Below are 27726 nucleotides of genomic sequence, written 5' to 3' on the forward strand. Positions count from 1 at the left end.
GCAAATGTATTTTTCTTATGGAAAACAAACACTAAGACTTGGCTGAGGTCAAAGCTGGGAATAGACTCCAGCAACTGGAAGATTTTGAGATATAAAATCATAATCAATTGACAAGTTCCCAAAGTTTTCCTCTAGGATACTTGGTCTGAGGTTCCTGTCCATGCTTTTCCTGGTCTGCGCACATTATTTTTCTCACCTAAGTAGTAGGTTGTTGGTTCCTTTTTTAATTTTGTTTTGCTGTTTTTCTTTTAAAGTAGAATAGTGCATGCTTTGTAGCATTTCCTCTTAATTCTGATAAGAACATTACTTGGTTTTATTTCATATTACTGTGTATCTAGGGGCATGCTTGTACTTTTTTCTTTTTTCTTTTTTTTTAGATTCTACAGAGCTGCCTAAGCGCCTTAGCCTGGACAGTTCCTCATCACTAGAGTCACTGGCTTCTGCTCAGTCTATTTCCAACCCTGTACCCCAGTATCAAAACCCACCATTCTCTCCTACTTGTCCAGACAGCATTGCATCAGATGCCATTTCTGTATATAGCCTGAGCTCTATTGCCTCTTCCATGAGTTTTGTTTCCAAGCCAGAGAGCATGCCAGATGGTGTGGGACACAGAGGACGTCAGGACTATGAGAGGCCGAAGAACATCTATCTGCATAGGCCTGCAATACAGAGCCAGTTGTCACCACAAACCAGCACTGTAGCCAGCAAAGATGAGGAAGAGTATGAAGGTTTTTCTATAATCAGCAATGAGCCTTTGGCCAGTTACCAAGAAAACATAAAAACAAGATTTTCCCCAGATAACAAACATCCCCAAACTGGTCAAACTGGAGGTATTAAAGAGCTTGTCAATTCCAAAGGGAGCATAAGTACGCCAAATTCTCCTGTTAAAATGACTCTTATTCCTAGTCCAAACTCACCTTTCCAAAAAGTTGGGAAACTTGCAAGTTCTGATACTGGAGAATCTGACCAATCTAGTACTGAGACTGACAGCACTGTCAAATCCCAGGAAGACAGTAATCCAAAGCTTGATCCTCAAGAGTTGGCTCAAAAAATCCTGGAGGAAACTCAGAGTCACCTCATTGCTGTTGAACGTCTTCAGAGAAGCAGCAGCCAAATAAATAAGAGCAAAAATTCAGATGATGCAGCTTCTGTGCCAGCGGGTATATCTGCATTCAGATCTTCAGAGACCAGTGCGTTCAGTAGGCCAATCAGCTCCAGTCAGAAGAATCAGTCTTCACCTGTTGCAATTAAACCAAAGCCTCCAACGAGGAGTTCATCCCTTCAGAAAGTGAGTTCTGGCTATAACAGCCCCACGACATCGGAGATGTCAAACAAAGAAGGCACAGGCCAATACAGTGGACAGCCATCTCCAAGTTGTGATTTACATGGGTCCTTAACTGAGCAGCCTCACTTTAAGCTCAAGTACCCTAGCTCTCCTTACAGTGCTCATATTTCTAAATCACCCAGAAATCTCTCTCCAAGCTCAGGGCATCAGTCTCCTGGTGGCAGCACCCCATCTCCTGCTCTATCTTATTCCTCAGCTGGTTCTGCTCGTTCAAGTCCAGCTGATGCCCCAGACATAGACAAATTAAAAATGGCTGCCATTGATGAAAAAGTGCAAGCAATTCACAACTTAAAGATGTTCTGGCAGAACACTCCCCAGCACTCCACTGGCCCAATAAAGATTCTCCGAGGAGCTCCTGGCACAATGACTTCTAAGAAAGATGTTCTCAGCTTGCTAAATTTATCTCCACGTCACAGCAAAGAAGAAAGTGCAGATAAGCTGGAGCTGAAGGATCTGTCTATTGAGCAACAACTTGCTTCTCCACAAAAGAACCCTCCAAATGGACACAGACACCCTGAAACTCCAAATGCAGTGACATCAGCTCATTCTCCACCTTCTAGTAGCACTCCAGGAACCGTACTCCCCTTGAGGCTGCCATCTGGGAATGGTTATAAATTCTTATCACCGGGAAGATTTTTTCCTTCCTCCAAATGTTGAAATGTCTTGAGTACCAACTGATGACTTAGAGTCTTGTTAAAGTATTTGCTTCTGCCCACTTGCCTTTATCAATGTAGAACCACAGAATATTATCGAAGAAGCCATGGTCATACCCACAGTTGTAGATACACAGGAACGTGACAGATTGGCCCTGTCTATTACTGTGTAGAAACATGGGTCTTACACAGATGGGTTTCAGTTTCCCTTAACAGGACCTTGGCAAGACTCACTTGATAACAGGTTCTATGTAGTGTTCCATATTTGCTGCAACAGGTCCAACAAATCTTGTTCTGTTCATAAAATACTAGATTTTAAGCCACCTACTTGTATTTCTTATCCTAACAGGAGGTTTTTCAGCTGTCTTTTTATACAAAAATTATACATATCAGGGATTGGAGAGGGAAGTGAGAGGAGTGGTATAAACTTTCATTTATACCGCAGAGAAAGTGTGCACAAGTTTCTGCCTGGAGAAGTACAAGCCGTTTCTTTGTTTGGTTTCAAAGGCTGACAGAGAGGACAAGATAAGACACCTCTAGGTATCTCTGCTAAGTTGTTAGCGAAACACAAGAAATTGCTGGCAATACAACTCCATAGCAGCTTGATACTGGCAGTTCTCTTGCATCATTTAAAGGCTGGTGACACAGACAAGAGGAGAGAGATGCCCCATTCTAAAATCTGCATCTCAGGTAACTTTTTTCTGGAGGGAAACCTTTCAGGTGATTTTTTGCTGGTTGGTCTGCTCCCCAAAAATGTTTTGGGTATAATGGACAAGATGAGCCTCAGAATGAGATAGTAAGGCTGTGCCAGAGACACAAGTTCTGTTTTTATTGAATGTTCCAATCTTTCTGGCACATAGTGTTACAATGGTGAAATTCTCATCCTGGCAATTATTTTGGCAGCATAGTGTCTGCTAAGTGAGCACAGGAAAGTGAATCTTACAGTTTTGCAGTAGGCAGGAATGTAACATAAGTGTGTGTGATTTAGAAATCACCTGTCCAAATAAATCCTTCTCCGATCCTTCTAGATCTTTCCAAATATCTGCAGATGTGTCGATGTGTCCCTGATGAGCTCTTTCTCTGGCTAAGGAAACAAGTTTCTTCAGGAGCACGTATACCAGTGTACACAGATGAGATTGGTTAGTGTCAGTGTGCTGTCAGAACATGGACGTGAGGGGACATGCAGACCAGCTGTATGCAGAACCTGTGCACCCTCTGATCTGTGGAGAAAAGAGAACCAAGAGCGCCCCAGAGGTGATGTGTAAAAAACACTAAGCTTTCCTAGGCTAGATGGTGTTTAGGTGTTGTGGATCAAGTTGGAGATGATTATTTTTTAAGTGGCCATTAAATGCAGTGATGTAATCAGAATCAAAATGATAATTTATGTGCACTGAAAACTCTGGATATTAACTTAGCACACTTAGATCCAAGCAAAGTGTTTCACAGGCCATGTGCTATGAAGTCGGAGCACTGGATTACCAAGGCTTTTGGTTTCTATTATGCACTCCCAAAATCTGTCAAGTGACTGAAGGCTAATCACTTCACCTCTCTGTGCCTCGTCTTCCCTGTCTATCTAAGTGGGGATAGTAATACTTACGTACCTACCTCACAGAGGTGTTGTGAGGCTTATTAATTAGGCCCTGACTTTTACATGGATCTTAAGTCAAATTCCAGTCTTGCAACTGACTACCTGAATGGTGAGTGCAGTCAGATCTCTAAATTTATTAGAGTATCGTTGCTGATGCAGATAATTGTTGCACTTGTCATGTCTGGATGCTCTTCTTGAAAATGTGGACCTGAACATTTGTGATTTTTAGGGGGATCTTGCAGGAAAAGCATGATAGCAGGACAGAGGATTCAATTCTGATACTGTAATATAAAATTACTTAGGTTCAGCTTACTTGTGGTGCACATATGAAACGCTTGCTTAGAGTATATTCTAGAATCCACTGACGTTGGGAGAATGCTTTCACTATCACAAGAAATAAACACAAGTGCTAAAGGCAAAGAACATAGGACTGTGTTGTTATAGTCAGCTAATAATGGATGGTTGATCACAAAAGTTTCAGTGCAGAAAGAAAGAGTAGTTACTTATTCATATTATGCAATGTAGCAAAGCAGTTGAGTAAACCCATTCAACTCATACAATTCAAGTTATTTGTCTATATATTACATCTTTCTGAGATGGTTTGGTGCTAGATATCTTCTCGCCATTAGGTGGGAAAAATTAGAATAGTGGGCCCAAATGAGTCAGCACAGGATCTGCATGTCATATAGATGGCAATGTTGCTGATCATGCAGCTTGCTGTGGTCACAAGACTGCTGACAGACTCCGTGTGACCTACTCTGTTTCCAACCAGCATAACTTTTAGAACGACATCCCAGGAACATCCAGGATGGAAGTGGGCAGCTTCTTGTTTATAGCAACAGCAAATATTCCCTGTAGTGCTGCAAAACATGCCGGAAATAAGCCTCTTGTAGTTTACTTCCATAACTAAAGGATCTTTACTCTGTAGAAATTCTATACTGCCATTTTGGTACAAACCATTTTCATCCTGCCAGTAGGTTTCATACTGGCTTTAAGTTTTCAGAAAGAGATAAATCAGGGGTGGGGGGTGGTTCTTCTGTTGTGTTGTTGTTTTTTTTTAAGGGGAGGGGAGTATTAGAAGCGGGGAAAGGTTCAGATGTTCAGTATTTGGGAAATTGGTGTTGTATAAATATGGAAGGTGAGTGTCACTAGAACAAGTCTTTTGAGAAATTTATTTCCATTAGCTTGACAGAGGACACTTCCATTGGCTTAATGAGAGCCATGAAAATGCATGCTTGCTTGTCTGGGAGACACTTCACACACCTTGTGCCTCACTCCTCCACCACCTGAATGAGAAACAACCCCTTTGTGAGGAAAAGAAGTTTTATCAGGTTTGCCCAATATGTGGAGAAATTCAGGAAATAACATGTTCTGCATTTGATATTAGAATCCCTTCTGTGGAGTTTAAATGCATTTGTTGTTGTTGTATTTGTGCATGGTACAAGTGACAACACTGCTTAATACAGTGAGCAATAAGAATTAGGTGTTATCAACTTCCACATTAAACCTGCCACGTGCAACAGTTCCCCAAGGCCATAGAATGTGTTTTAGTTTGGTTTTATTCAGTATATTTTACTGTGTGAGATACTAATTGCAGCTATTTTATTGACTGTCTTTAGCTTAAACTAAAGGGGAACAGTAAATAATCTCACTGAACAAAATCCAGTTTAATTTGATTTTGTTGGTTAGCCTGAACTCTGACTGGTTACTGATTTTCCTTCTTTTTCGTGATACCTTATTTAAACAAGGAAAAAGCATTGAAGGGGTGCTACACCCATGTATATCACTCTTGGCCATATTTCCTCTCATTAGATCAAACTGGTTCTGTGACCATCTCTTCCAAGTTGCAGAACAGGAGGACAGAAAATCTGTGAATCTGCAAAGAAACACTGGTAGTTTCAGGCTAGGTGATGATAATGGTTTGGGTTTATTGCATTGCCATGCAGACCAGAAAAGTTGCGAATGCACATGGAAAACTTGGCCCCTTGGTTGCAGAACTCCTTCAAAGAGCGTTGAAGATGATAACTCAGAAAGGATTGTCAGCAAAGACTCTTCCAAGCAGCAGCCCTTTAGCACTTGCTCTCCTTGTATGCAGTGTTAGCCATGTTTGGCCTATATGGACTTTTTTTGTAAATTAAAACTGTTTCCAGACAGCATTAAACTTTTTATATTATGAAATTTACCATGTAAAAAGATTTTCATATTTTTATTGAAATTGCTAAGGCATTTGGCCTTCTTCCTTTGTGATTTCAGTGTCTATTAAAGCATGAGTTCTCTCAGTACTCCAGTCTCTTGTTCTAGGGTGACATTGTTAACAAATTTGTTAGCACACTGCTCTCTGTCCTGGCAGGTGGCTTGGAATTTTGAAGTGTGACTAATGGGGTGACAGCTGTCGTCAACTTCTCCTGTGGAAATGAGGGGTCACTGAGAACTTGATGTATTTTTTATCAGGATGTAGCTCTACTGCTACAAATGATGACTCGAAGTTGCTTTTCCTGGTAGGCGGTGAAACCAGCATTTGCTCACTGTCTTTCTTGTTTTAGTCAGCAGCAAAACGACATGTAGGCTTGGAAGGAACGTCATGGACCACCTATTTCCACCCCTGCACAGTGGAAGGACCAAGTGCTGAAGGTATGATACATTTTCCCCACACCCTTTGCCATTTGAAACTTGCTTACTTAAGTTTTCCCTCTGCTCTTGTGTTAAAGATGCCATTGTCCTTAAAGGAGGTGTTGGTGACCAGATGAAACTAATCAGAATTTGACTTTTGTATGGTCTCTGGAATTTTCATTGATGCCTCCCTCCCAGTTGTGTAAACACTACCTCTAGCCCTGTTGATAGAAGACACAAACCATGTCCTAGGTCATGAAACAGCAGGCTGCTACTGGCCTACAGTCTCTACCCTCCAAGTCTTTAATCTGCTGAAAACGAGGGAACCTAAACCACACAAATCACTGCAGTCTTCCTGGCACTAGTTTTTTTGAAAGGGACTGATCCTGGCATGCTTCTGAAGTGTAGCTGATTCTCTGTACTTGAAGACACAGATGGTGCAGCTCCCCAGCAAGGGTTTTATAGATGGCTGCCTCAGCTTGGTCATGCTCTTAGGACTACCTACAACCTGGTGACACGTCCTATTGTTGTTACTAAGATTCTGCCGTTTTATCACAGAGATTCAAGAAAGTCCTGTTCCCTTCAGAGACATACTTCTAGAACAGCAAGTGTTGGAAGAAGTCAGCTCAGAACTGCAAAAAACAGAAGGAAGTTGTCTAAAGCTTGACCTTGAATGTTTTTGTATCTAGTACTTAGTATGCTAATATGTGTCAGGGACAGGTTGGAGCATTCTTTGAGTGTCCAGATGCACACATACTGTGGGTTGATGTACGCTACCAGCAGCACATACCTGCATGTGCCCTTCCCTCGCCCTTCTGCCAGATGCGTGAAGCACAGCGCACAGTTCTGTTCCTGCCAGCTCCCAGCTGGAAGCAGCATTTGCTTCTCCCTAAGAATGGTCAGGGAGACTTGCAAACACCCCATTCCATCCCATATCTCATTCCATCATATAATTTATCCCACATGACCTCATTTTCTCATTATTTATGTACTCTCCAAAGAGAAGAACTTTTTTTTTTAAATCCCTGTCAGAAAGAGTACTGTCCATCTTCTCTTACATGGTGACATCAACTGTGTGGGATCTTATTGGTAAATTACTGTGCCTGGTACTTCACTGGCTTCTGAGAAAGCTCTTCTACAGGGAACTGCAGCAAATGCTGCTTGTACAACAAGAAGCATGCAGGAGATTGTGCTGTCCCTGTAAAGGGTCTCCCACATCTTCCTCTGAGAATCTCTTGGAGAGGGGCATCGGTTTGCTGCCAGCCACTACAAAACAATCCGAGAGGTCGCCATCACAAACATCTTTTCTTCTCTTGGTTAGTCCTCAGACTTCCAGTGCTTTGTGGCTGTAAGAGAGCAGATGATAACATGTGCATTGCTATTCCAACATGTGACCAGGACAGGAGGATATTCCCTAAAAGATACTTCAGGGTGCAAATGGAAAAAGTCAAACTCAGGGTTAGGCACATGGGTACCCACACTGTACCTGAGATTGCAGGTTAGATAGGAGGACTCCAGTGACATTTATGTCAGAATTAGGGTATACTTACCTCACCTACACTGTTCCCAAGTCCCAAATCTATAACCTGGGTGCTGAAGTGCAGAGCTTTGATCTTTTGGCATAGAAGAGCATGTTTAGGTATTAAAAGCAATAACAAAAAAACATGTTCTCATTTGCTGTTCATTGAATGAAAGTATGATTGCTGCTATTACAAACCCCTGTTCTATCACACCAGGGTCCTGGGAGCTCAATGGAAGGGAGGAGTTCTGGTTCAGTGAGATAGTTCACATCCCCTGCATTGGCATCCCAGCCCTGCAGCTTCTGTCTTTTACCCTTCCAGACAGATGCAGTTAGTTGTCCTGTTCTGCGATCGGTGGAAAGCTGTTAGAGCGAGAGCAAAGCCTGCCCTGCAGCACAGTACCAGAAGCTGTGAGAGGGTCACAGGCACTCCAGAAGCAGGCTTGTTCCAAAGGTACGAGCCTTGTGTGGCACCGTGTCTGCCGTGGGACCTAACCTGATGTCTCGCCTGATGTCTTCCAGCTACTGTACACAGAGGTGAAGTTGGGAATAACGCAGGCCGGCCTGTTGACCCAACTCCTAGTGTGGTGGGCACTGGCCAAGCATGCTGCTTCAGCAGGTCCCGTTACAGACCTCCTGCCACCATGCTCTTACATTTCAATGTCGCCATCCCACTTCACATACATGCAAACCTGTGTTTAGGCAGCGGGACTCCAGTCGGTCGGCAAGCTCGATCTAACAAAAGCCAGGAGCTGCTGATGTGCTACTGCACTGTCTGTATTTGATACCTATGCAGGGTGAACATAGGCCAGAGGGCTCCCATGAAGAACAGCTTGCTGAGGAAGCATCCTGTCCAGCAGCAGAGACCGTGGTGAAATTGTATATATGGGTCTGAAGTGGTTTGTCTGTATGCAGTGTCTGGAATCAGCAGGATGTAGCTACTCAGATGATGCTGTCGTGTGTGGTATGATCTGGGTATAAACAAAGAGAATAAGGGTTTTGGAGGGAGCACACTTTGCAGCTGGCTGAGTAAACAAAAGACAAATGTTGTCCATATGGGGAAAGAGCAGCAGCAGGGGACTACATTGAGCCAGGATTTTGAAAAAAACAAATAAAGGAAAGTTCAGAATGCTTGAGAACTTTGGGAAGCAGACTCTTAAAGCCCCACCGTGTCCTGGCACAGCCCTTTGTAATTTCTTTGCTTAATAAAACAAAGCCGGTACAGGCAAAAGTCTGAGTGGCAGTTTCCATAGCATCCATCTTTCACATTGCAAGGGATTTGAATGAAAGTATGTTTTTATAGGCAGAGTATATTGAAGTTTTTCTTTAAAGCCATTTAATTGTGGGAGGGTTGTCTGGCAACATTGAATTTCCCTATCTGAATTTCTGCTCTCTTCTACTCTGTTGGAGATGATGTGTAAACGCATCATTAGTTCTAGTTACTGATGAACAAAACTTGGGAAAGATGGCTTCAAAGGGTGGACAAAGGTGAGCCCACAAGTAGGGTCTGTAGCCCTTTTTGGGGAAAAGGATGAAATGCATACATGTGGGGACACGGACACTGTGCTGGGACGGATGCTGGAGTGGGAGTCCACTGAGTGCAAAAACATACTGTTGCTACCCATAAATTAAAACTGTACATTTAAGTTTCCTGTGGGTTGAAAGCTGACAGAAATGTCCATTTGAAATAGCGCTTTATTTTGTCAGCAATAGGGCAGCATTATTCACAGTACCACAGCCAGATATATCTACATTTTTTGAGGAAGAATCATTTCCTTTCCAGAGTGCTAAACTATAAAGTTTTGCCCTCCCTTTGTCAGATCTTGAAGTGTTTAATTTTGCTTTTCTTTCTGATTTACCTACTCTTTTCTGTGGGCATCTCACACAGTGTTGAAGGGGAAGGAGCTCGTTAGCACAGCTGTGAAGAAAAATCTGAAAAATTTGAAAGCTAACGCTTGGAAACTGAAAAGCAAATTAAGACATTCAGAATGCATTATTTTCAACAAATACTGAGTTTTTATTGAAATCATGTTTTTGAACACCCAGAAACAGTGCTAGGAACAGGAACTTCACTTTCCTGTTTCATTTTCAGTGCTCCTTCATTTTCCTGTTTTGTCTCCAGCATTCAGCACTGCACATCTCTAGTACCTGGGAGCCTCCTACAGAAAGATTTGTTATTAGAGAAATCCCTACACGGACTCATGGAAGCTCTGTGCGTTCCCCTTTTTGGATTAAAAACCTAAAGCTTTTGACTCTGAAAGCTTGCTTTTTTTTTTTTTCCTTCCTGTTTTTCCCATTTTTCTGTTGTCCCCACTTTGCCATGCGTTACATCAAAAGAAAGGTGTTGGAAGAAGGGGCAGCTGGAGCGCAGCTGCAGTCCCAGCAGTGTTCGTGTGGCCGCGGTGCCCTCCCGTCCCCTCCCCTCCCGTCCCGTCCCGTCCCGCGGCGCTCCCGGCTCCTTGCAGCCCGTCCCGCCGGGCGCTCGCCGCCAGGGTCACCGCGACCTCCCTGCCCCGAGCCTTCCGGGCCTCCTCCTGCTCTTGCTGCTCACGGAGGACGCGGGGGAGCCGCCACCGGCGGGTGTGAGCCCAGCGCCGGGCCCCGCCCCGCCCCGCTCCGCTCCGCGCCCCGAGCCCCTCCCGCCGCCGTTACCGAAAACGCGACCGAGGACACCGGGAACTTGCACCAGGGGGCGGCGGCTCCCGGCGCGAACCCCCCGGGGACGCCGCCCCCGCCCCCGCCAGCGCTTCGGGCCCGTTCTGCTCCCGGCGGCAGCGCCACCAGCCCCCGCCCCTCCCTGCCCGGCCCGGCCCCGGGGCCCGCGGCTGCTCCTGAGGGCGGGGCTCGGGGGGCGGGCCCGGGGCGGGCGCCGCGCCGCCATTGGCTGCCCCCGGGCGAGGCGCGGGCGCTGCCGGGAGCCGCGCGCCTTCGGATTGGCGGCGGCGGGCGCGTGCGCGCGGGGATCTCGCCGGGGCGAAGGGCGGGGGCGGCGCCCCAGGGCGCGGCGGGATTGGGCGGGCCGGCCCGCGGGGGCGGGGCTTCCCCCCGGAAGCGCGCGGTGCAGCATGGGAGGGCCGTGCCGGTCGCGCGTGCGCGGTGCGGGCCTGCGCGGGGAAGATGGTGCTGATCAAGGAGTTGTGAGTGCGGCCGGGACGGGACGGGGCGGGCGGGGCCGGGGCCGGGGCCGGGGGGCGCCTCCCGCGTGTCTCGCGGCCGGGGCTGGGCCGGGGGCGCCGCCGGCCGGGGCGGGGCCCGCCCGAGCTCGAGCCCTGCGGGGGCTCCCTCGGCCCCGCCGCGCCGGAAGCGCCCGTCCTGCCGCCGGGCCCAGTGCGGGGCCGCCTCGGCCGCTCCCTGTGCGGCGGGGCCGGGCCGGGCCTCCCCGCCTCGAGGCTCCCGGGGCGCTGCCGGCGGAGCGGGGCCCGCTCGGTGCCCGGCCGTGCACCCGGCGGCCCCGCGGGCAGGCTCGTCCCGCCGGCCGCGTCCGCAGCGTCCCCGGCCGGGCTCCCGGCACTTGGGCGCTGCCGGTGCTGGCGGGCCCCGTCCCGCCCGAGGGCGTCGTTGTGGCAGCTCCCGGCCGTCCCGGCTGGGGGGGCCGAGCTCTGCCTTCAGAGCTGAAACTCGCCGGTGTCCGAGGCGGGCCGTGCCTTTGAGCCCGGCTGGGTTCCCCCTCGGCTTTTCTTTGGAGATTTCCCAGCTCAAAGTGAAAGCTTTTCAGCAAGGCGCACATTTAGCCTGAGCCCCGAAAGTCTTCATCCACTAAGAGCTAAGGAAACAGTTGTGTGGAAACCACACCTTCCGATGTGCTGGGACGATCGTTTCGCTCTTCTCAAGGCTGCTGCGTGTTCCTCTGTGCAAGGGGAGCTGAGGGCACTCAAGCTGCTGAGGCCTTTTTCTGTCGTAGTTTAGAAGCACCTGAACAGAAACATGTCAGAAACGCTGATCTCAAACTGTGCAATTATTAGGGGATAGAAAAAGTTGAATGAAATAACTACAGCTCTTAAAACTTTTTTTTTTTTTTTTTCCTTCTAGAGCAGCGGGCAGGGTACATTTGTATACGTTGCATCAAAGTTTAACGGTCGCTCGGTTTGTCGCTAAAGCAGATAGCATCGCTTAAAAGCCCTGGCATCCAGGCAGCTGTTGTACGATGCTGTTTTGTAACTATAAAAATTTGCATCATCTTTGTTTTGTTATGTATGGTGAAACTGCAAAGCATTGTCTGTACAGCATGCCATTGTTGTCAGAAATCAATTTCTGCAGCCCCTCCTGTTGCCGTTAGCTGTAGAGTTCATTGCATTAGAACTAAATTGCCTAAAACACACCTGCTTTTGGCACATAAATGAGATGTGAGCTGCGGTTGCTTTTGAATGATTCATAACTGCTGTAATTGCCAAAATTCATCTGTGGGCTCTGAGGGCCTGTCCATTTGTTCTCCTTTTAAATTGTGCAGGCAGGGCAGTTTGTTGTGAAACATGAAGAGAACTGACACCCCAACGTTCAAATTCAATGCCATGCAAAGTTACAGTAGAGTTGGAAGCAGATCCCAGATTTCCTGTCTCTTCTATGCAGCTTTTAATATTCTCAGCCTGCTGCCCCCCCCCCTTCCACCTTTGTAACACATTTGATGTCATTTTGATTTTATTTGGGCTTCCTGCATTATAGCCGTATCATTTTACTGTTGTACAGCGTTTCTGAAAAGAAAACTCAAGTTAACTCATTTTGACGCTTCCTTCTTCAATACATTTATTACAGTGTATGTTTGTTATCTAAAACCTAATTATTCATTCTATTTAATTTTCTCTCTTTTAGCCGAGTGGTTTTACCTTGCTCAGTGCAAGAGGTATGTCCTCATCCTTCCTACCTGTCCTTGTTTTTGGGGGTTGGGTGGGAAGATGTCAGTGTATTGTTTAAATCAGACTAGCCTGGACCCAAGTGTTTCCTGTGCTGTGCGTCCACTGCCCTGGCACGTGTAAGATACTGCATGTGTAAGCCACCAGTTGAGCGGAATTAACTATTGCAGATCAGTGAATTTCAAAGGAGTCAAGAGTCTTTAGGGTTTTATTCTGAGCTTACAAGCAAGAGAAGAAAATTGTGCAACTCTGCACGGCAGCAGAATTTTCCTGTTGATCAAGGCATTCAGTGACTCCAAGCCTTTTCCTAAAGGCAAAGGTAGGAACCATCTTCTGAGATCTGTAGCCAGCAATTTAAGTGACGCTGAAATAGATTTAACTGAAACTCACTCTGAAACGTTTAAACGTATTTCTGAGGGCACAAGGTTGAACTTCCTACAGTTTCCATTTCATGGGACCTGTGGGGTCAGTTATCTAGTTGGTTAAAAGTATGAAGGTTGGTGCTGTAAATCAATCACTGCAAAATCTTGTAAACTGAAAAATTATATTTTGTCAAATTAAACAGAACTTATATACTTTGCTTTTACCGTGAGAAAAATGAAGAATAACAGATTTGGTGCTCTACACCAACACACTATGTTAGTGTGAAACAAGCTGTGTAAAAACGCGGTACTCGTAAACCACAGATAAGCTAAGACAAAGCCGGTAAAACTTAACTAAAAACTTTTTTTATTTATTTTTCTTTCCAGTCATTTGGCTTATACCATCTAATTCTCTATGCTTTGAATATTTTTTCTGACTTATATATTGAAATTTTGCTTCTCTTCACTTTTCAGTATCAAGTTGGTCAACTCTATTCTGTGGCAGAAGCTAGCAAAAATGAAACAGGAGGTGGTGAAGGAATTCAAGTCTTAAAAAATGAGCCTTACGAAAAGGATGGTGAAAAGGGACAATATACCCACAAAATCTATCACTTAAAGAGGTGAGAAAAACAAACATATATTGGTCAGGAGGTTAGACTAAATGATCTTTGAATGTCCCTTCCAACTGAGCTATTCTATTCTGTTATGGTCACTTGGTGTTGATCCACAAGTGTTTAACCAGCTATTGCTTACTATTCTGGGGCACCTGCATTTTTTTTTTACCACCCTTAAATTTGCTGAAATTGCATGAATGCTCTGGCAAAGAGTAATGGAAAACCATGCAAAATGTCTGATCTGTGAATAGGCAAAAGCGTCTCCAAGTACCAGTGTTCTGAATTCTTAGCACATAGCCAAAATGATGATAGGTTTGTGTCACGGATACTTTGTAGGATAGCCCAAAGGACAGGAATGTTGATATAGGGTAGAGAAAAGGAGATGGGTTATTTTTTATACATATATATATTTTATATATGTGTGTATATATATATTTATATATAGCTAATGGCTACGTGCTGGGGAGGCAGAAGGATGATGTGGGAAATAAATGCTGAACAGTAGTACTGCTCAAAAGCATATGCAAGTTATAGTGTGTCAGCAATGTGAGATTAAACATGAAAGCAAGTTCCCTTCAGGACTGTGTTATGCAGGATTGTTGCATGTAATGTATGGGTGGTAACTTTTTGGTTGGCTTTGTGCACTGGACTTTCAGATGTACACAAACTAGAGAGAAAATAGAGTATAGAAAGAAGTGTGGGCAGTATGATGTGTAGGAAAGAACTGAAAGAATTGTTTGCTTATCCTAGAAAAGGAAAACTTCCAGATGAGTGGGACATAAGGTCCTGCTATATAAAAAGGAATTATCAGTTGGCAGTTTTTTGCCTTGAATCTGAAAGAAGAAGAAAAAAAAAGGACAGGAACTTACTCATCGTTTTGGGGGGAAATTGAGGAAAGAAAACTTGCATGGAGTGAACTCTATCCATTCCTTATCCACATGAATACATGTAGTTTGTTTAAACTCGCATGCTTCAGGGTACCAGCCTCAAATAACCCTGATAGGAAATACAAAATTTACCTTGTATGGAATTTTGTGTTGTTTTTTTCTCCAAACTTCCAATTTTTGTCAACTGTCACGGGCACAGTATAGACTAGAAGGGACATTTGTCAGAGGTGGTAATTCTGCTGTTGATGGCAAGCTGAAGTTTTCCTCTTCAAGCATGGCTGAAAGCTGACTGGCCTTCCATCTAGACTACAGGCCAGCTGAGTTAGAGGCTTGCTTATTGCTGACTTCCACTTTTGCTAGAGTTTGGAGGTGAGGTCCCTTGGGCGGTGTTGTCCCTCAGTGGTTGTCTCCACTATACTTGATGAGAAAAGAAAGCTTTTGTAGCACAACTTTCATTTTGATCAGTACATCCGAAATTATGTATAGCTCACTGTTGATTATCTTTTGATTACCTTTACCAATTTCTCTTAATTATTTTATGATCAGTAACATTGTTTGAGTTCCAGCATATTAGACTGTGGGTAACTTCTACATCATACCCTTTAAAATGCTAAGGTAGAACGTGCCTTTCTTTTCAGAGCGGCAGAAATCGATGGGATGCTACAGTTGGCAAACGTTTTTTTTTAAATGTTGCTAATACTTGTTTTTCACAGTAAAGTTCCTGGTTTTGTAAGGATGATTGCTCCAGAAGGCTCCCTGGTATTCCATGAGAAGGCTTGGAATGCATACCCTTACTGTAGAACAAGTAGGTCCCACATTGTATGTCTGATGTTGTCAGTGTTCAGGGATGGTCTTAAATGGTTTTGGCGAAGAGTTGCTGCTATCAAGTAGAAAATATTTTTCACGTTTTGTTGATTTTGTGAGATCTCATGTTCTGAAAAGGAGATCTGCTTCTGAAAAACAACCTCAGTGAATCAGTTCACTGGTTCCTACCTAGTCTTTTTATGCAGTGTCCCTAGTACAAGACTGAAGAGCTGCCTCTTTCTTCAAATGTAGAACAGAGCCAGTTAGAAAAGTATTTAATTCTTTATAGTCTGTAAGAATAAGATGACTGTTTTATTTCAATACTTGTAATTGTGTAAGATCTAAGAGTAAGCTCTGTTTTGTTTTTATTGAATAGTTTGTAGTATTATATAATGAACTTAAGTCTAGTAAGTTGTGTTCTGCTGACCGAATGTGTACAAATCCTATTTGAAGGATTTTGAATGTTTCTTGTTCTGTGATTTAGTAATTGCATGTGAGACTGTTCAGAAACTATTGTATCTAATAACATTTTTGTTTCCTTTTCAATTTCATTCCCTGTGTTTCCAATGACCAGTTGTGACAGTGAGTATTTTAGTTACTATCAGTCTTCTAACATTTGTTGTTTGTTTGTTTGTTTTTTAATACATTGTATGTTATTGCTGCTAGAATTGACTCTGGCAAGCTAGCTTCAGCCATTTATATTTGCCTTGCCAGGGTGTCTGGCATAAAGCAACTTGTTACTCTACATGTCTGCTACTTGGCTATAAGTTGAGCTGTAATTTATCAGAGAAATTCTTTCATTTTTTACATCGTTTTGTATCTTTGCTTAATATTACAGCTCTGTAAGTATAATTTTGTATTTATATAAAAAATTGTCTGTACTGTCCATCTAGATGTTAAGCTGACTGGGCATAATCAGACTCATGCTTTTTGATTTTAATTCTTACAGAATGAATACATGAAAGATGACTTCTTCATAAAAATTGAGACCTGGCATAAACCGGATTTGGGGACATTGGAGAACGTGAGTTGGGATTTGGATACATAGCTTTAGTAATATTTGCCACACATAGTCATCCAGATAAAGTATACTATTTCTGGTAATGGCAGGTAATTCTCAGAAAAAGTCAAAGCCCTACCTGTTACTAATATAAAACAAGAAAAGTATTCACGTCCCTCTAAAGTGGTCAAAGCTGTTTCACCTAAAGTGGTACAAGAACAAGAAAAGGTTTTCATTTTATTATGTTGAGGTCAATGCAGATGGTTTATTCCTACCCGGATACTTTAAAAGGTTTTCAGTAAGTGGAGATTTTTAATTTCACATTATTCTACTTTAGATAAGCTAGTGCTACGTTAGCAATTTTATCTGAGACCAGCTTTGTCAAGGACACATTATAGTTCATACATTTTTTTTTAGGGTTATTTTTCTGAGGCAGCTTCTGTAAATTTTGCAGGCTTGGTGGTAGTCTCATTTTCCTCCCTGGTTCATTGAGTTCTCTTTATGTACAGTGAAAAGCCTATTTACAGAGCATCCACAAAGGAATAATTGTCAGTATATTTTCAGTGCTGGGATGAATTGCTTCAACCCTAAAGAAAGGATCATAGAATCATAAAGGTCGGAAAAGCCCTCCAAAATCACCTGGTCCAACCATCCCCCTACCACCCATATAACCCACTAAACCATGTCCCTAAGTGTTGCATCCAACTGTTCCTTAACACCCCCAGGGATGGTGACTCCACCACCTCCTTGGGCAACCCATTCCAATGCCTGACTATTCTTTCTGGGAAGAGATTTCTTCTAATTTCCAACCTAAAACTCTCCTGGCGCAACTTGAGGCCATTCCCTCTAGTCCTGTCACTAGTTACCTGCGAGAAGAGGCCAACCCCCAGTTCCCCACAACTTCCTTTCAGGTAGTTGTAGAGAGCAACAAGGACTTCCCTAAGCATCCTCTTCAGACTAAACAACCCCGGTACTATGTGGATATGCTACAGAGAAGGAGAGCATTTCTTATGCAGCTTTACTTGCTTTAATTTTAAGCGTAGTTATGCCTAACAGACTACACGTGTGTGGTGGTTTTGCCTTGCTAGGCAGCTGAACTCCACCACAAATGTGCTCTCACTCCCTCTCCTCAGAAGAGGAGGGGAATAAGAAAAGGAAAAAAAGACTCACGGGTTGAGATAAGGATAATTTAATTAAAGGAAAAAATAATTATTAAGGGAAAATTATTATTAATTAAATAGATTAACTAAAGGGAAGGGGAAAAGGGGAGGGGGGAACAAGCAAAGGCTGTGTGGAAGAGCAGAGGAAGGAAATTACTCTCTACTTCCCACCAAGAAGTGATGCTTGACCATGTCCTTGAAGCAGGGCTTCAACGCATGTAGGTGTTTGGTAGGACAGACGTTTTCACATGAGCCCACCCCTCCCCTCTTCTTCCCTTTTCCACCTTTTATTGCTGAGTGTGACATCACATGGCATGGTTGGTTTAGGTCAGCTGCCCTGGTGATGTTCCTTTCTCACTTTTTGCCCGCCCCCAGCCTGCTGGCTCTGGGGGGGTTGGAGGGAGTCCTGATGCAGTGCCAGCACTGCTCAGCAGCAGACACAACCCTGGTGTGATACCAGGGCTGTTCTAGCTCCAAGTACAGAGCACGGCACTGTGTGGGCTGCTGCAAGGAAAGTTAAGATCCCAGCCAGACCCAGTACAACATGTGAAGTTAGTTACATCTTTAAACCTTTATGTACCTTCATAGCAGATGCATTTCATCTGGTGTGTACTAAAGGCAGGCCTATTATTTAGGGAACTTGCTAGATTTAGTCAGGTTATTGAAACCTTCCATGTTTGCACATTAGAACTTGTGAAAGCTTCTTTCTAAATGAAAAAGCTTGTCCAGATTACTGAATGGGTAATGTTTCTAATTAGAGCTTGATTTCGTTAGCTCTTAAATCTAGGTCTCCTGAATGCATGGGAACTGAAGGCTTTGTGCTGGTTTAAAATTAGTGACTAAATTTAACTCTGGAAAATAATTCCTTTTTAAAAAGCAGAGGGAGAAAGGGTAAGTTTTGAGAAGAAGTCTGTCTCTAGGAAGTCCAGAAAACAATCATACGTAGTGCATGCATACACATTGTGTGAGACAGACCGCTTTGTTAGGTGACAACATGAAAATCGTTCATTTTTCTCCGTTGCAGGTGCACAATTTAGATCCAAACACATGGAAGAGTGTTGAAGTTGTCCATATTGACATTGCAGATAGAACTCAAGTAGAACCAGGAGTAAGTAAATGCTTTCATGTTGGGATATGGTTGCAACATGCTTCTAATCCCACCGATGCTTTCTGTTGGTTGTGAATAATCTAGAAGTGGTATCGATTTTATCTGACAGATAAATGAAAATTGACTTGAATTGAATAATTCATTCCTGAGTTCCACACTTAGCAAATGTGTTTACAATTTTAATTACTGAGTTTGACTTTTAGTTGCACAAGTAAAACATGAAAGGCAACAGACTTTTGGCACAGGTGTAGTTTTTACTGGTAGATAAACTAATTAATCATGCAAGCATGTATGTGCCCATCTTGGTTTGTGAAGCCACGAGCAAGAATCTACCCCATGTGTCCTGCATGACAGAGCATGGTATATCCATCAAGCTGCTCTCGTGCTTCTGCTGCTACTTTTGGTTAGAATTTCTTTAAGCGTCCCTCCACCCATCCTTCCAGCTGGGGTTCAGGCAATCTCAAGAGGAACCATCGGGGTTTGCCATTGAAAGCTAGACTGACTTTTTTTTTATTTTTAAACTTCATTCATTAGAACAGTTCTGAAGAAATGAACTGCTTATTTCTTCTGAGAGCTGTGGAATTACTCGTTCATTTTCCTTTTAGTGATTGCTTTGGTGAGCATAAGCACCCTGGATATACCCAGAAGTCTGTCCTTAGGAGTCTGTGGTTCTTTATCTGAGAATATGAAGTTTAATACCTTGATACAAGAAGGAAAAATTTAGGAGAGATCTTATCAGTAAGAGCACATGGTTACTCAGAGAAGTTGTATGCCGAGCAAAGGTAGTGTGTGGTGTTCTGTGTAAGATTGCTTATGTGTGTGGTGGAAGTAGGCTGCTAGATGAAGAAGAGAGTGTGACAAAGTTTAGTGTTGGGAATGCATGCTTTCAACTTGTCTTTTCAATTTGAATTTGTACAGAAAAGATGTGTGCTCTAAATCTAATTTTATCAAATTCTGCTGAAATAAATACACAAAGAGATGTGTAGTTCAGCTTTATCTGGTTTGTTGAGATTTTGCTGACAGGACAACACTTAATGTTTGTAATAGTTCCCATTCTGTTCCCCTCTATTGTCAGCTTTCAGTTAAGTACCTCAAAGTGTATATAATTGATCTGAATAAGAAGGTAGGATATGTTGGTTTATGCGACTTTAGAGGGTAGTTTCGCTACACTTAAGTGCTTGTCCTACTTCTTTGCTCTTACTGTGGTTGCTTTTTATGCTTTTTTTTTTTCCTACTGGAATTGCGTGGTTTAATTCTAACAGTTGGGCTGTTCTATGTCTAATCATTTATTTCTGAAGAGTAGGAAAATGGTATGGTCTAACACCGACACTTACCCGTATGTGTTTGTGATAACTTGTAGCCATTCTTGAAACTATTTAATTGTTATTTTCTAAAAATAAATATGTGGATATCCAACATTGTGGGGAGCAGTCTCCATTGCAGGAAAGTGAAGGAAGGAGGGAAAAGGCTATGGTATGTGAAGTGGAAAGGATTCTGCTTCATAAATTGCTATTTCTATCACCAACATAAGTGTATAACCTGCACTGTTGCTTAACTGATCTTTAACAGATGATCTGTGGATTTACATGTATGAAAATACATTGTTTGGAGAACCTCCCTGTAAATCAAATTAAATGTGTCTTGCCTATTTTAATGCAGCGAGGAATCGTTTTGCTGCCCCTTGTTCTTTCAGACATTCCATATGACCTTAGAGCTGAACTGGCAGGTAAATGTATGTTGTGCATTCCCTATTCCGTGCCTGGAATTGTGGCAAACAACTACAATGCTGTCATCTGTCAGAATGCTTGCTCGATCGCAGTATGTGTAAATAAAGGGTTGTGCTTATTACTAATGGTTGTTGAACTTAAATATCTGTTCTGTTTGAAGTACTCTTAGTGAACAGCACTGCTTGTGCTACGTGCCCTCTTGCACTGTTAGATGACATGGTCTGCCTTTAATGTTGCGTTTCCTTTGTACTGAAGACTGACAGATGGTGGTATGCTCAAAAAGAAGCTATGTTTTTGGCTTAGGACAAAGATCCATCTAACCCAGTATCCTGTTGGTGGCCAGTAGCAGATACTTTGTGGAAGGATAAGAAACTTGGGAAGCAATAGAACATGAGAAGCTGAGAGGTTGTTTTCTGTTTTTAAAGGACTTCCAGACCCAGTGGTTGCATCTGCCCTGTTAATTAGCCACTTACATTCCCATGAGCGCATCTAATCCATTTTTGAAAACATTTATACTTATGACCTTTTTGGCATCGTGAATTCTATGGAGTGTTGGGAAGGAGGAAGAATACTTTTTGCCTGCTTGATAATTTAATTAATTTTGTGAGAGGAAAATTTGTTCCCTTTTTATACTTTCTGCAGAACTTATCCTACAGACTTTGATCAGACTTCCTTCATCCTCCCCCATCTCCTTTTTATCCTATCTTTCCAAGCCAAGGGTCCTCTGTCTTTCAGTCCATCTTCATGTGGAAGTTCTTGGAACTATTTTCAGAAATAATCCTTTTTTTTTCCGCTTTTGAATATTACAGAGTATCAAAACCATGAGGTCAGAATGGTTTAAGCCAGCTCCTCTAGTCATTTCTGATGTTTCTAACTTCTCCTTTTCTAGTAGCTCCTAACAATTTTTTTCATCTGTAGATAAGTGCTCAGCAAGTATTTGAAAGTTCAAAGTCACAGTAGAGTCTACCATTGTGTAGGAATACTTGGGAATAATTTTCATCATTTGATTCAGATTTTCATTTCCATTTCATCTCCTAGACATGCAGTTTTGCAAATCCTGATGTTACCAAGCAAAGAATGGCTTTGTATTTAAAATTCTATGCAAACTTAGATATAACCCTGAGTTATCTGTAGGCCGGCACCCTTTTCACTCCATTTGTTTGCCCCCCTTTCCTAGATTGTTAGGAGTTTGTTTTAGAGCAGAAATTCTCTTTGACACAGACTTGCAGTCTCTTCTGTTACAAAAATCTGCAGTTTCTGGCTTTTGTTTTCTCTGTCTTTACTGGTTATGATTCTATGAGAAGACACTTTCAATTTATGTTAATGACTTAGGTTTGCTGTGAAATGTTTGTAATGGAACTTGAGTAATTTTTTTTGGAAGTTTCAGATACATGATAGTAACAAAATTGCCTGATCCACTTGCTTTATGCCTTCAGAAAAGTCTTATGGTTTTGGAAATAAAATGTCCTGTATGAAAGCATTTACTGTTTTCTATACAGTCTCTCTTGTCCAAAAGGTTTCCCCCTACAATTTCTTCGTGTTTGTTCAGTGACACTAGAACATTGGCTTGTTCGCTCTATTGGGTAGTTTCTGAAGTCACTTATGTGGTAGGCAATTTTTTTCGTTACAGTGTTTGTTCTTCAGCCCTTATCTTTCTAAGTGGCTGACTTTTTTTCCTTGTGTACTGTGTTTTTTTTAGGTGCACTGGGAATAGGAATACTCAGTGTTGCCAAAGGAAAGTTTTATGTATGCATTTATTTTCTTGGTCACATTTTGGCCTGGAAAAACAATCAAAATGTACTAGTTTGTATAACGTTACGAATGAAGGAATGGAACTGCATTTATAAGATCCAGCAATCTTGATAAAAGCTTTGATAAATATATTCAAGATTTTTTATCTTGTATTAGTGAGTGAACCTTGGCCAAGCCATTGTAGTGTGACAGTTACTTTAGTTTCAGAACTGCAATCAGCATAAATACAGAAAATAGTAAATTTCTTTAAGGTACTGATGTCATGCATGTGCTAACTTGTGCTCATTTAAGTATGTATAAAAATAATTTGGCCAAAATCTGTGGCTTTCTTCAGATACACATTCAACCCTGGCATCTCTTAGTCGTCTCCAGTGTACAATCCAAGTAGCTTTGTGTGATTTGTACATAAAAATTATTTCCCGAGAGAGTAAGACTTTTTAAAGAGTAAATTTTTGTAAACAATTTGTAAGAAACTAGAGTGTAGTGAAAACAAAGAAATTGAAGTCAGGTTTATAGCCATTTCTGTACAGTGAAGAGGAAATTAAATATCTTGTTCTAGGTCATTTGGGATCTTCATTATATTACTTGAAACAAAATTCTAGAAGTACGATTTTATACAGATCAGTCAAATTATTTAATACTGCATTAAGTACTAGAGATAAGGGTTGTTTGTTCAGTGTGCAGTACCATCCCTTGTTCTGTGGTTTCAAGAAATATAATGGAATATATAGGAAGTCTTTTTCTTATGTAGCCTGCAAAAGAGTTAAAAGATTCTTAAGTGAAAGAGATGGCTTTTTTTGATCGCAAGGTGGATTTGTCCCAGTTTGGACTCAGTTCATGATATAGGCATCTAAAAGGTCCGTATTGCTAGTCCAGAAGCTTAGTATTTGGTGTGTGTTTTGTTGACAGTAGTCTTGGAACATCTTGGCCATGAATGCACAATCAACTTAAACATGATTCTTGTTGGACTTCAATTCTGTAGGGTTGTTTCATTTTGGCATCCAGGAGAGGCAGGTGTAGTTGTATGGACTGGTGTTCAGCTGGTGGATGTCCTCTAGATGACTTGGGATCATGTGGTTATATCTTTATTTGGCAGTCATTTCTCAACTCTTGTGAAGTTCTGCTTTCAAATTGCTGTGTTTACAGTCTAACATACAAACTACTGTGTATTGAAGATTGCTACGATGGCTCTGGTCTAAGTAATCAGTGTTTTTTATTCATCTGCTGCTGAGGAAAGCCCAGGGACTTCTAATACTTGAAAGATCCAGGGGATAGTAGATTTTGTAATGTCCTTGACTTGTTTATAAATACATTAGTGATTAGGATTCGGGCATCAAAATGACAGCATTGTAGAGTACCTATTGTGAAAGTCACAGTAGGAATGGTCACCAGTGCTCTTTGAGATGCTGCTATCCAGAGAAGCGTTGAAAACAGAGTGGCTGCTTCAGGCCTGACTTTTTGCCCCAAAGTGTATTTTCTCCGTCACCTTGTTGGACATTGATTGTTAATAAAGAGCAAATGCTACATACCTAAACCTATTAAAATATGCAAATGTGTTTTTTTGCATATCAGTTATGTCCACAGTAGTGCTGGTGACTGTTTCATTTATGAGACTTGGGAATCATGCACTGAGCTGGGAATTGGACATATTTTCAACCTGACTTTCTTCTTTTATCTTCTTTTATCTTGACTTGAAAGAGGATCCACAGATCTGTGGGTCATAAAAGAGAAAAGTGCTATATGTTTTTCCTTTCACAGTCAACTTCGTGTAGTTTCTGCTAAATAATACTGGTAGCATGTGTGTTCTTCCTCTTAAAGGTCAAAGAACTAATGCAATACTGAGTCGGAAGGCCTGAGATTGTATATGCATGCCCAGTCAGTCTTACACATGTATAGGTGGTGTTCAGGAAGCTTTTTTCATGAATTTGCAGATCATATACCAGACTTGTGTCATTTTAATGTTATGTTCAGGAAGTTTTCCTAATACTATTCTATCTAGTATGTATGCTTTTGAGTTTTATAATAATTAGTAGACTGAGCTATGAACTATCAGCAATACTGCTATTACTTTTATCAGGCCTTAATAAGGAAAGGAAGTGGTGTCACCGGTATAAAGTTGTTCCTAACGTATTGATGCATCTTGGCGTAACTTAGCTTCGTGTTGATGGGCAAAGAATTGTAAAGAAATGTGGTTTCTGGGTTTGTTGTGATTATTACTTTATTGTATGTGGTTGTTGTTCACACTCTGTTATTGCTTGTTGCATTCACATGTTGTATTGAGATTTTGAGCAGGAAGTGCATATGAAACAATATTTGTGTATTTCTTTGAAAACATCTTAATTCGTCTATATTCTGACACTGCTGCCTAATGTATGCCTGTCTAGCTTTCAAGAGAGCTTCAGTGTTTTCCAGCTGTAGTACTTGTTCCAACTTGTTGCCTGTTTTTCTTCCTAAGAAGGAGTTGTTGCTGTCAGGAGTTAAGCTCTTGCTGCACAGATATTTTCCTTAAACTCTGCAAAGAACTATTGTTTATTTGTACTCTGGCTCTGGTCCAGTCTCCTTCCTTGCATGCTGGTAGGGTTTGTGTATTGAGAAGAGTTCCCACAACGCTCTCTTGTCCTTCTAGACTTCAATCTAGACAGATTTTTTTTCTGCCCTTACCCAGTCTTGGTTTAAGTGATTCTTGAAAGCTGCTGTATGTGGTCTCTGGCATAGAAAACTTTACCATGACTCATCTATTTTCTTTGAATTTTTATTTTTACTCCCACCTTTTACTGTAGATAACATTTATTTCCAGGGTTTCCAACTGTGTGTATGTGTGGATCCTAAATGCAAGAGCACAGTTACTTTATACCTATGTTCCTGCACAATGAGAGGCTGGCGGGCACTGTCCTATCGGGTGGGCTTGGGTATCCCTATGGTATCTGGCCAAGAATTTCACAACATAAAAATCAAATCAGAGTTGCGTATGTAGGCGAGTTTAAATGCAAAAATGCCAAAGCAAAAGTAAGCGAAGTTCCTACCATAACATGAGTTATCTGATCACCGTGTATTTAAAAATTTGCATCCTACAGTGCATTTCTGTAAGCTTGCAATGGTATCCACCATAACATGCAGGTATAAAGTACTTATGGTATGAGATGCTACAGGTTTGCTTAGTGAATGAATGCAGTTTCTAATATAAAGGTTGTGGAGGATTTCAGATGTTATTTGGTGATCCTAGTTGATTATTTTTTCCCCTTTCAGGATGGAGGTTGGAATGCTAATGTAGAAATTGCCAAGTATATTCCACCTTAATCATTTGACAAGACTATGTATGCTTCTGCATTATACTGAGTGGAAACTGGCGGAGAAAAATTCTGTTTGCTTAGCTTTCTTCAAGCAAGGATGCTAACTTACTGAAATTTGCTTGATTTTTTCCAATTGATGTTTTATGTAGAGTTTCCATTGTAGTGCTTGCAAAGGACAGTGGATCTGTGAAACTCCTGTATTAGTAGGCATGTGTGGAACCATTTTACTGCAGAATTATGAGAAAGCCTCATGGCAACTTGTAGTGAGTTGAGGTATTTCATCTTCTTCTTGTGTTTAGCCTTGGGTATCTTTTTTCATGTTGTGAGTTTGGATGTTTCTTACTTGCATTGATGCTTTCAGATTAGAAAAGCCCACTGTTGTAGTCCTCCAGTACTGATCAACACTGGATGTTAAGGAAGCTGAACCTCTGCTCTGTTGCTTGCTTCCCTTGCTTCTCAAGTGAAATGGATGTAGAAAGGAATGGGGAGCCTGGGATGGCTGCCTGGGAATCACACCCCAGGCTGCAGAGTGCTCTTCACTTTGAGGAGCTTCCCATCTGTGTAATGGGAAGACCTTTACCAGCTGTTCTGTATCATGTGTTCCACGTTGAAACAGAGAAATGAGAAACGAGTCATGCTCTGCTATAAGAAAAAGCAGCTTTTCTATTCAAATGTAAACATATATATTCAAGTGTGTATGTATTTTAGCTGTTTATATTTTTATTATGTCCTTCACCTTAAAAAGAAAAAAACTCGAGTCTCAGAGTCTCCTTTCTGGTTGGGCAAACTATAAATTTAACACAGGTTTGTGAGCAGTGAAAGCTGAGTAGGCAAAACAGCAAGCTTACAGAAGATTTCTTGTCATTCTTAGTAAACCTCCTTTAAGCCATTCTTTTGAATAATATTGCTGCTTCCTGGTTTTCTGTCTTTCTTGACAGGTAGATTTGATAGCATTCAGTTTATATTTGTGTTGGAAGTTGTTGAAAATTTTTGTTTTGGATTGCATTTAAAAATGCACCAAAGTTTTACTGTTATAAAATATTCTTTTTACTCTCTCCTGGTTTCCTAATAAAATAAGTTGGACTCATTTTGGTCCTGTCCTTTCATTGCTTTTAGACTTGGTTGTGCTCTGTACTAAGTAATGGAAGCTCTTCACAATTCTTCTTTCTTTCTTCTTTTTTCCTCTAAAGAAAGCACAGAGATGAGCTTTAACTATGAGAACATCCTAATCGTGTTATGTTTGTGCTCTAAGGCTGCAGCATCCTCTGGGTATTGTTAGTACCACCGAAGCATGTGCGATTGGTCCCCATATGCCCTAGACACCAGTATGAGTGTCGGGCTCCGCTATGGTAGGGTACTCAGACATTTGAACTAGGAAACTTGGGGTTGTATCGAATGCTAGGCCTGTTTTTGTTTACAGAATTGGCATTAAAATATGGAAGCTCGTGTCTTATGATTGTTAATTGGCCAACTGCTTATATGTTACTACAGTTTGATCCCTTTCTCAGTGTCTTCTATTCTGATGTTTGAATGAGGTTGTTAAAAGGCAGTGATTATCAGTAATTTAAAACCTGAAATAAATTTCTGTAAAATTACTTTGCTTTACTATTTAAATATATTTCTTAAAGGTGATTTACTTATAAAGAAAAATCTTTTTTTCCACCCAAGTGTTTATAAACAAACAAACAACAAAGTGTATGAAATTAAGCCTTCAGAATATGCTGTGGACCTGAGGATATGAGCAGGTTGCAGCTGTCTTCACCCATGTTATTTGAAATAACAAATGAGATAAGAACTCTACAGCTGGTGGCAAGCACTATAAGCTCTGCACCCTCTGCTCACCTCCCTCCTTGGCTTCCTAAAGGAGACAATGCTAACAAGGCCAGCGGGCTAACTCTTACTGGGCTACTGCTCACTTGCAGCAGCATTGAGAGGTAGGGCTCTACACTACATGACAAAGCTATCGTATATAAGGGAATACTGTTCATTTTGATGCTTGTAAAAAGGACATGCTTTATTCCAGTAAAATAATAAATAAGCAGGGTTTTATGATAAATATTGCTATTAGTCCTTCTCAACTGTAATAATTTAAGAGTGGAATTGCACTGAGGTGTTGCCGAATTTTCAATGTTAACGTACAGTTCTTATACCAATTAATCAAAAAATTCCTGTGTGGTAGATAAAGTATTATCTTGGTACCTGTAGGAGCACCCTGCTAAAGCTGTTTGGCTATTATTTGGGTACTTCATATAAATATATTGTTTAAATTTAAAGGGCAATATAGAGGAAAATACTGTGTTGTGGAAGTTCATACAACATATCTACTGGCAATAGGATTAAATGTCTTTTGAATCACTTAGATGTTTCTAGGAAAGATGGTCAGTTTTTAGTCTGAATTTAAATGCTTAACACAAGTTTGTCTGAATACCTGTTAATGCTTTCTAAATATATTAATTACAA

At 41.8% G+C, this 27726-nt stretch overlaps 2 protein-coding genes across 5 annotated transcripts in view; both read left to right on the plus strand.

Annotated features, from left to right (window-relative positions):
- TTC28 (tetratricopeptide repeat domain 28) overlaps positions 1 to 5868 on the plus strand; it is a 154901-nt gene extending 149033 nt beyond the window's left edge. For all 4 annotated transcript variants that reach the window (XM_068654145.1, XM_068654146.1, XM_068654147.1 and 1 more), the window contains one exon: positions 378 to 5868. In XM_068654145.1, coding sequence (XP_068510246.1) covers positions 378 to 2002 — 1625 coding nt within the window. In that variant the 3' untranslated portion in view covers positions 2003 to 5868. The remainder of the gene's footprint in view (positions 1 to 377) is intronic.
- Positions 5869 to 10724: 4856 nt separating this feature from the next.
- PITPNB (phosphatidylinositol transfer protein beta) overlaps positions 10725 to 27726 on the plus strand; it is a 28741-nt gene continuing 11739 nt past the window's right edge. Inside the window, exons 1-7 of the mRNA XM_068654168.1 lie at positions 10725 to 10852; positions 12522 to 12552; positions 13399 to 13544; positions 15139 to 15230; positions 15804 to 15811; positions 16179 to 16253; positions 18414 to 18497. Coding sequence (XP_068510269.1) covers positions 10833 to 10852; positions 12522 to 12552; positions 13399 to 13544; positions 15139 to 15230; positions 15804 to 15811; positions 16179 to 16253; positions 18414 to 18497 — 456 coding nt within the window. The 5' untranslated portion in view covers positions 10725 to 10832. The remainder of the gene's footprint in view (positions 10853 to 12521; positions 12553 to 13398; positions 13545 to 15138; positions 15231 to 15803; positions 15812 to 16178; positions 16254 to 18413; positions 18498 to 27726) is intronic.

The sequence above is a fragment of the Anas acuta genome, chromosome 17 (genome assembly GCF_963932015.1).
Source record: "Anas acuta chromosome 17, bAnaAcu1.1, whole genome shotgun sequence".
NCBI lineage: Eukaryota > Metazoa > Chordata > Aves > Anseriformes > Anatidae > Anas > Anas acuta.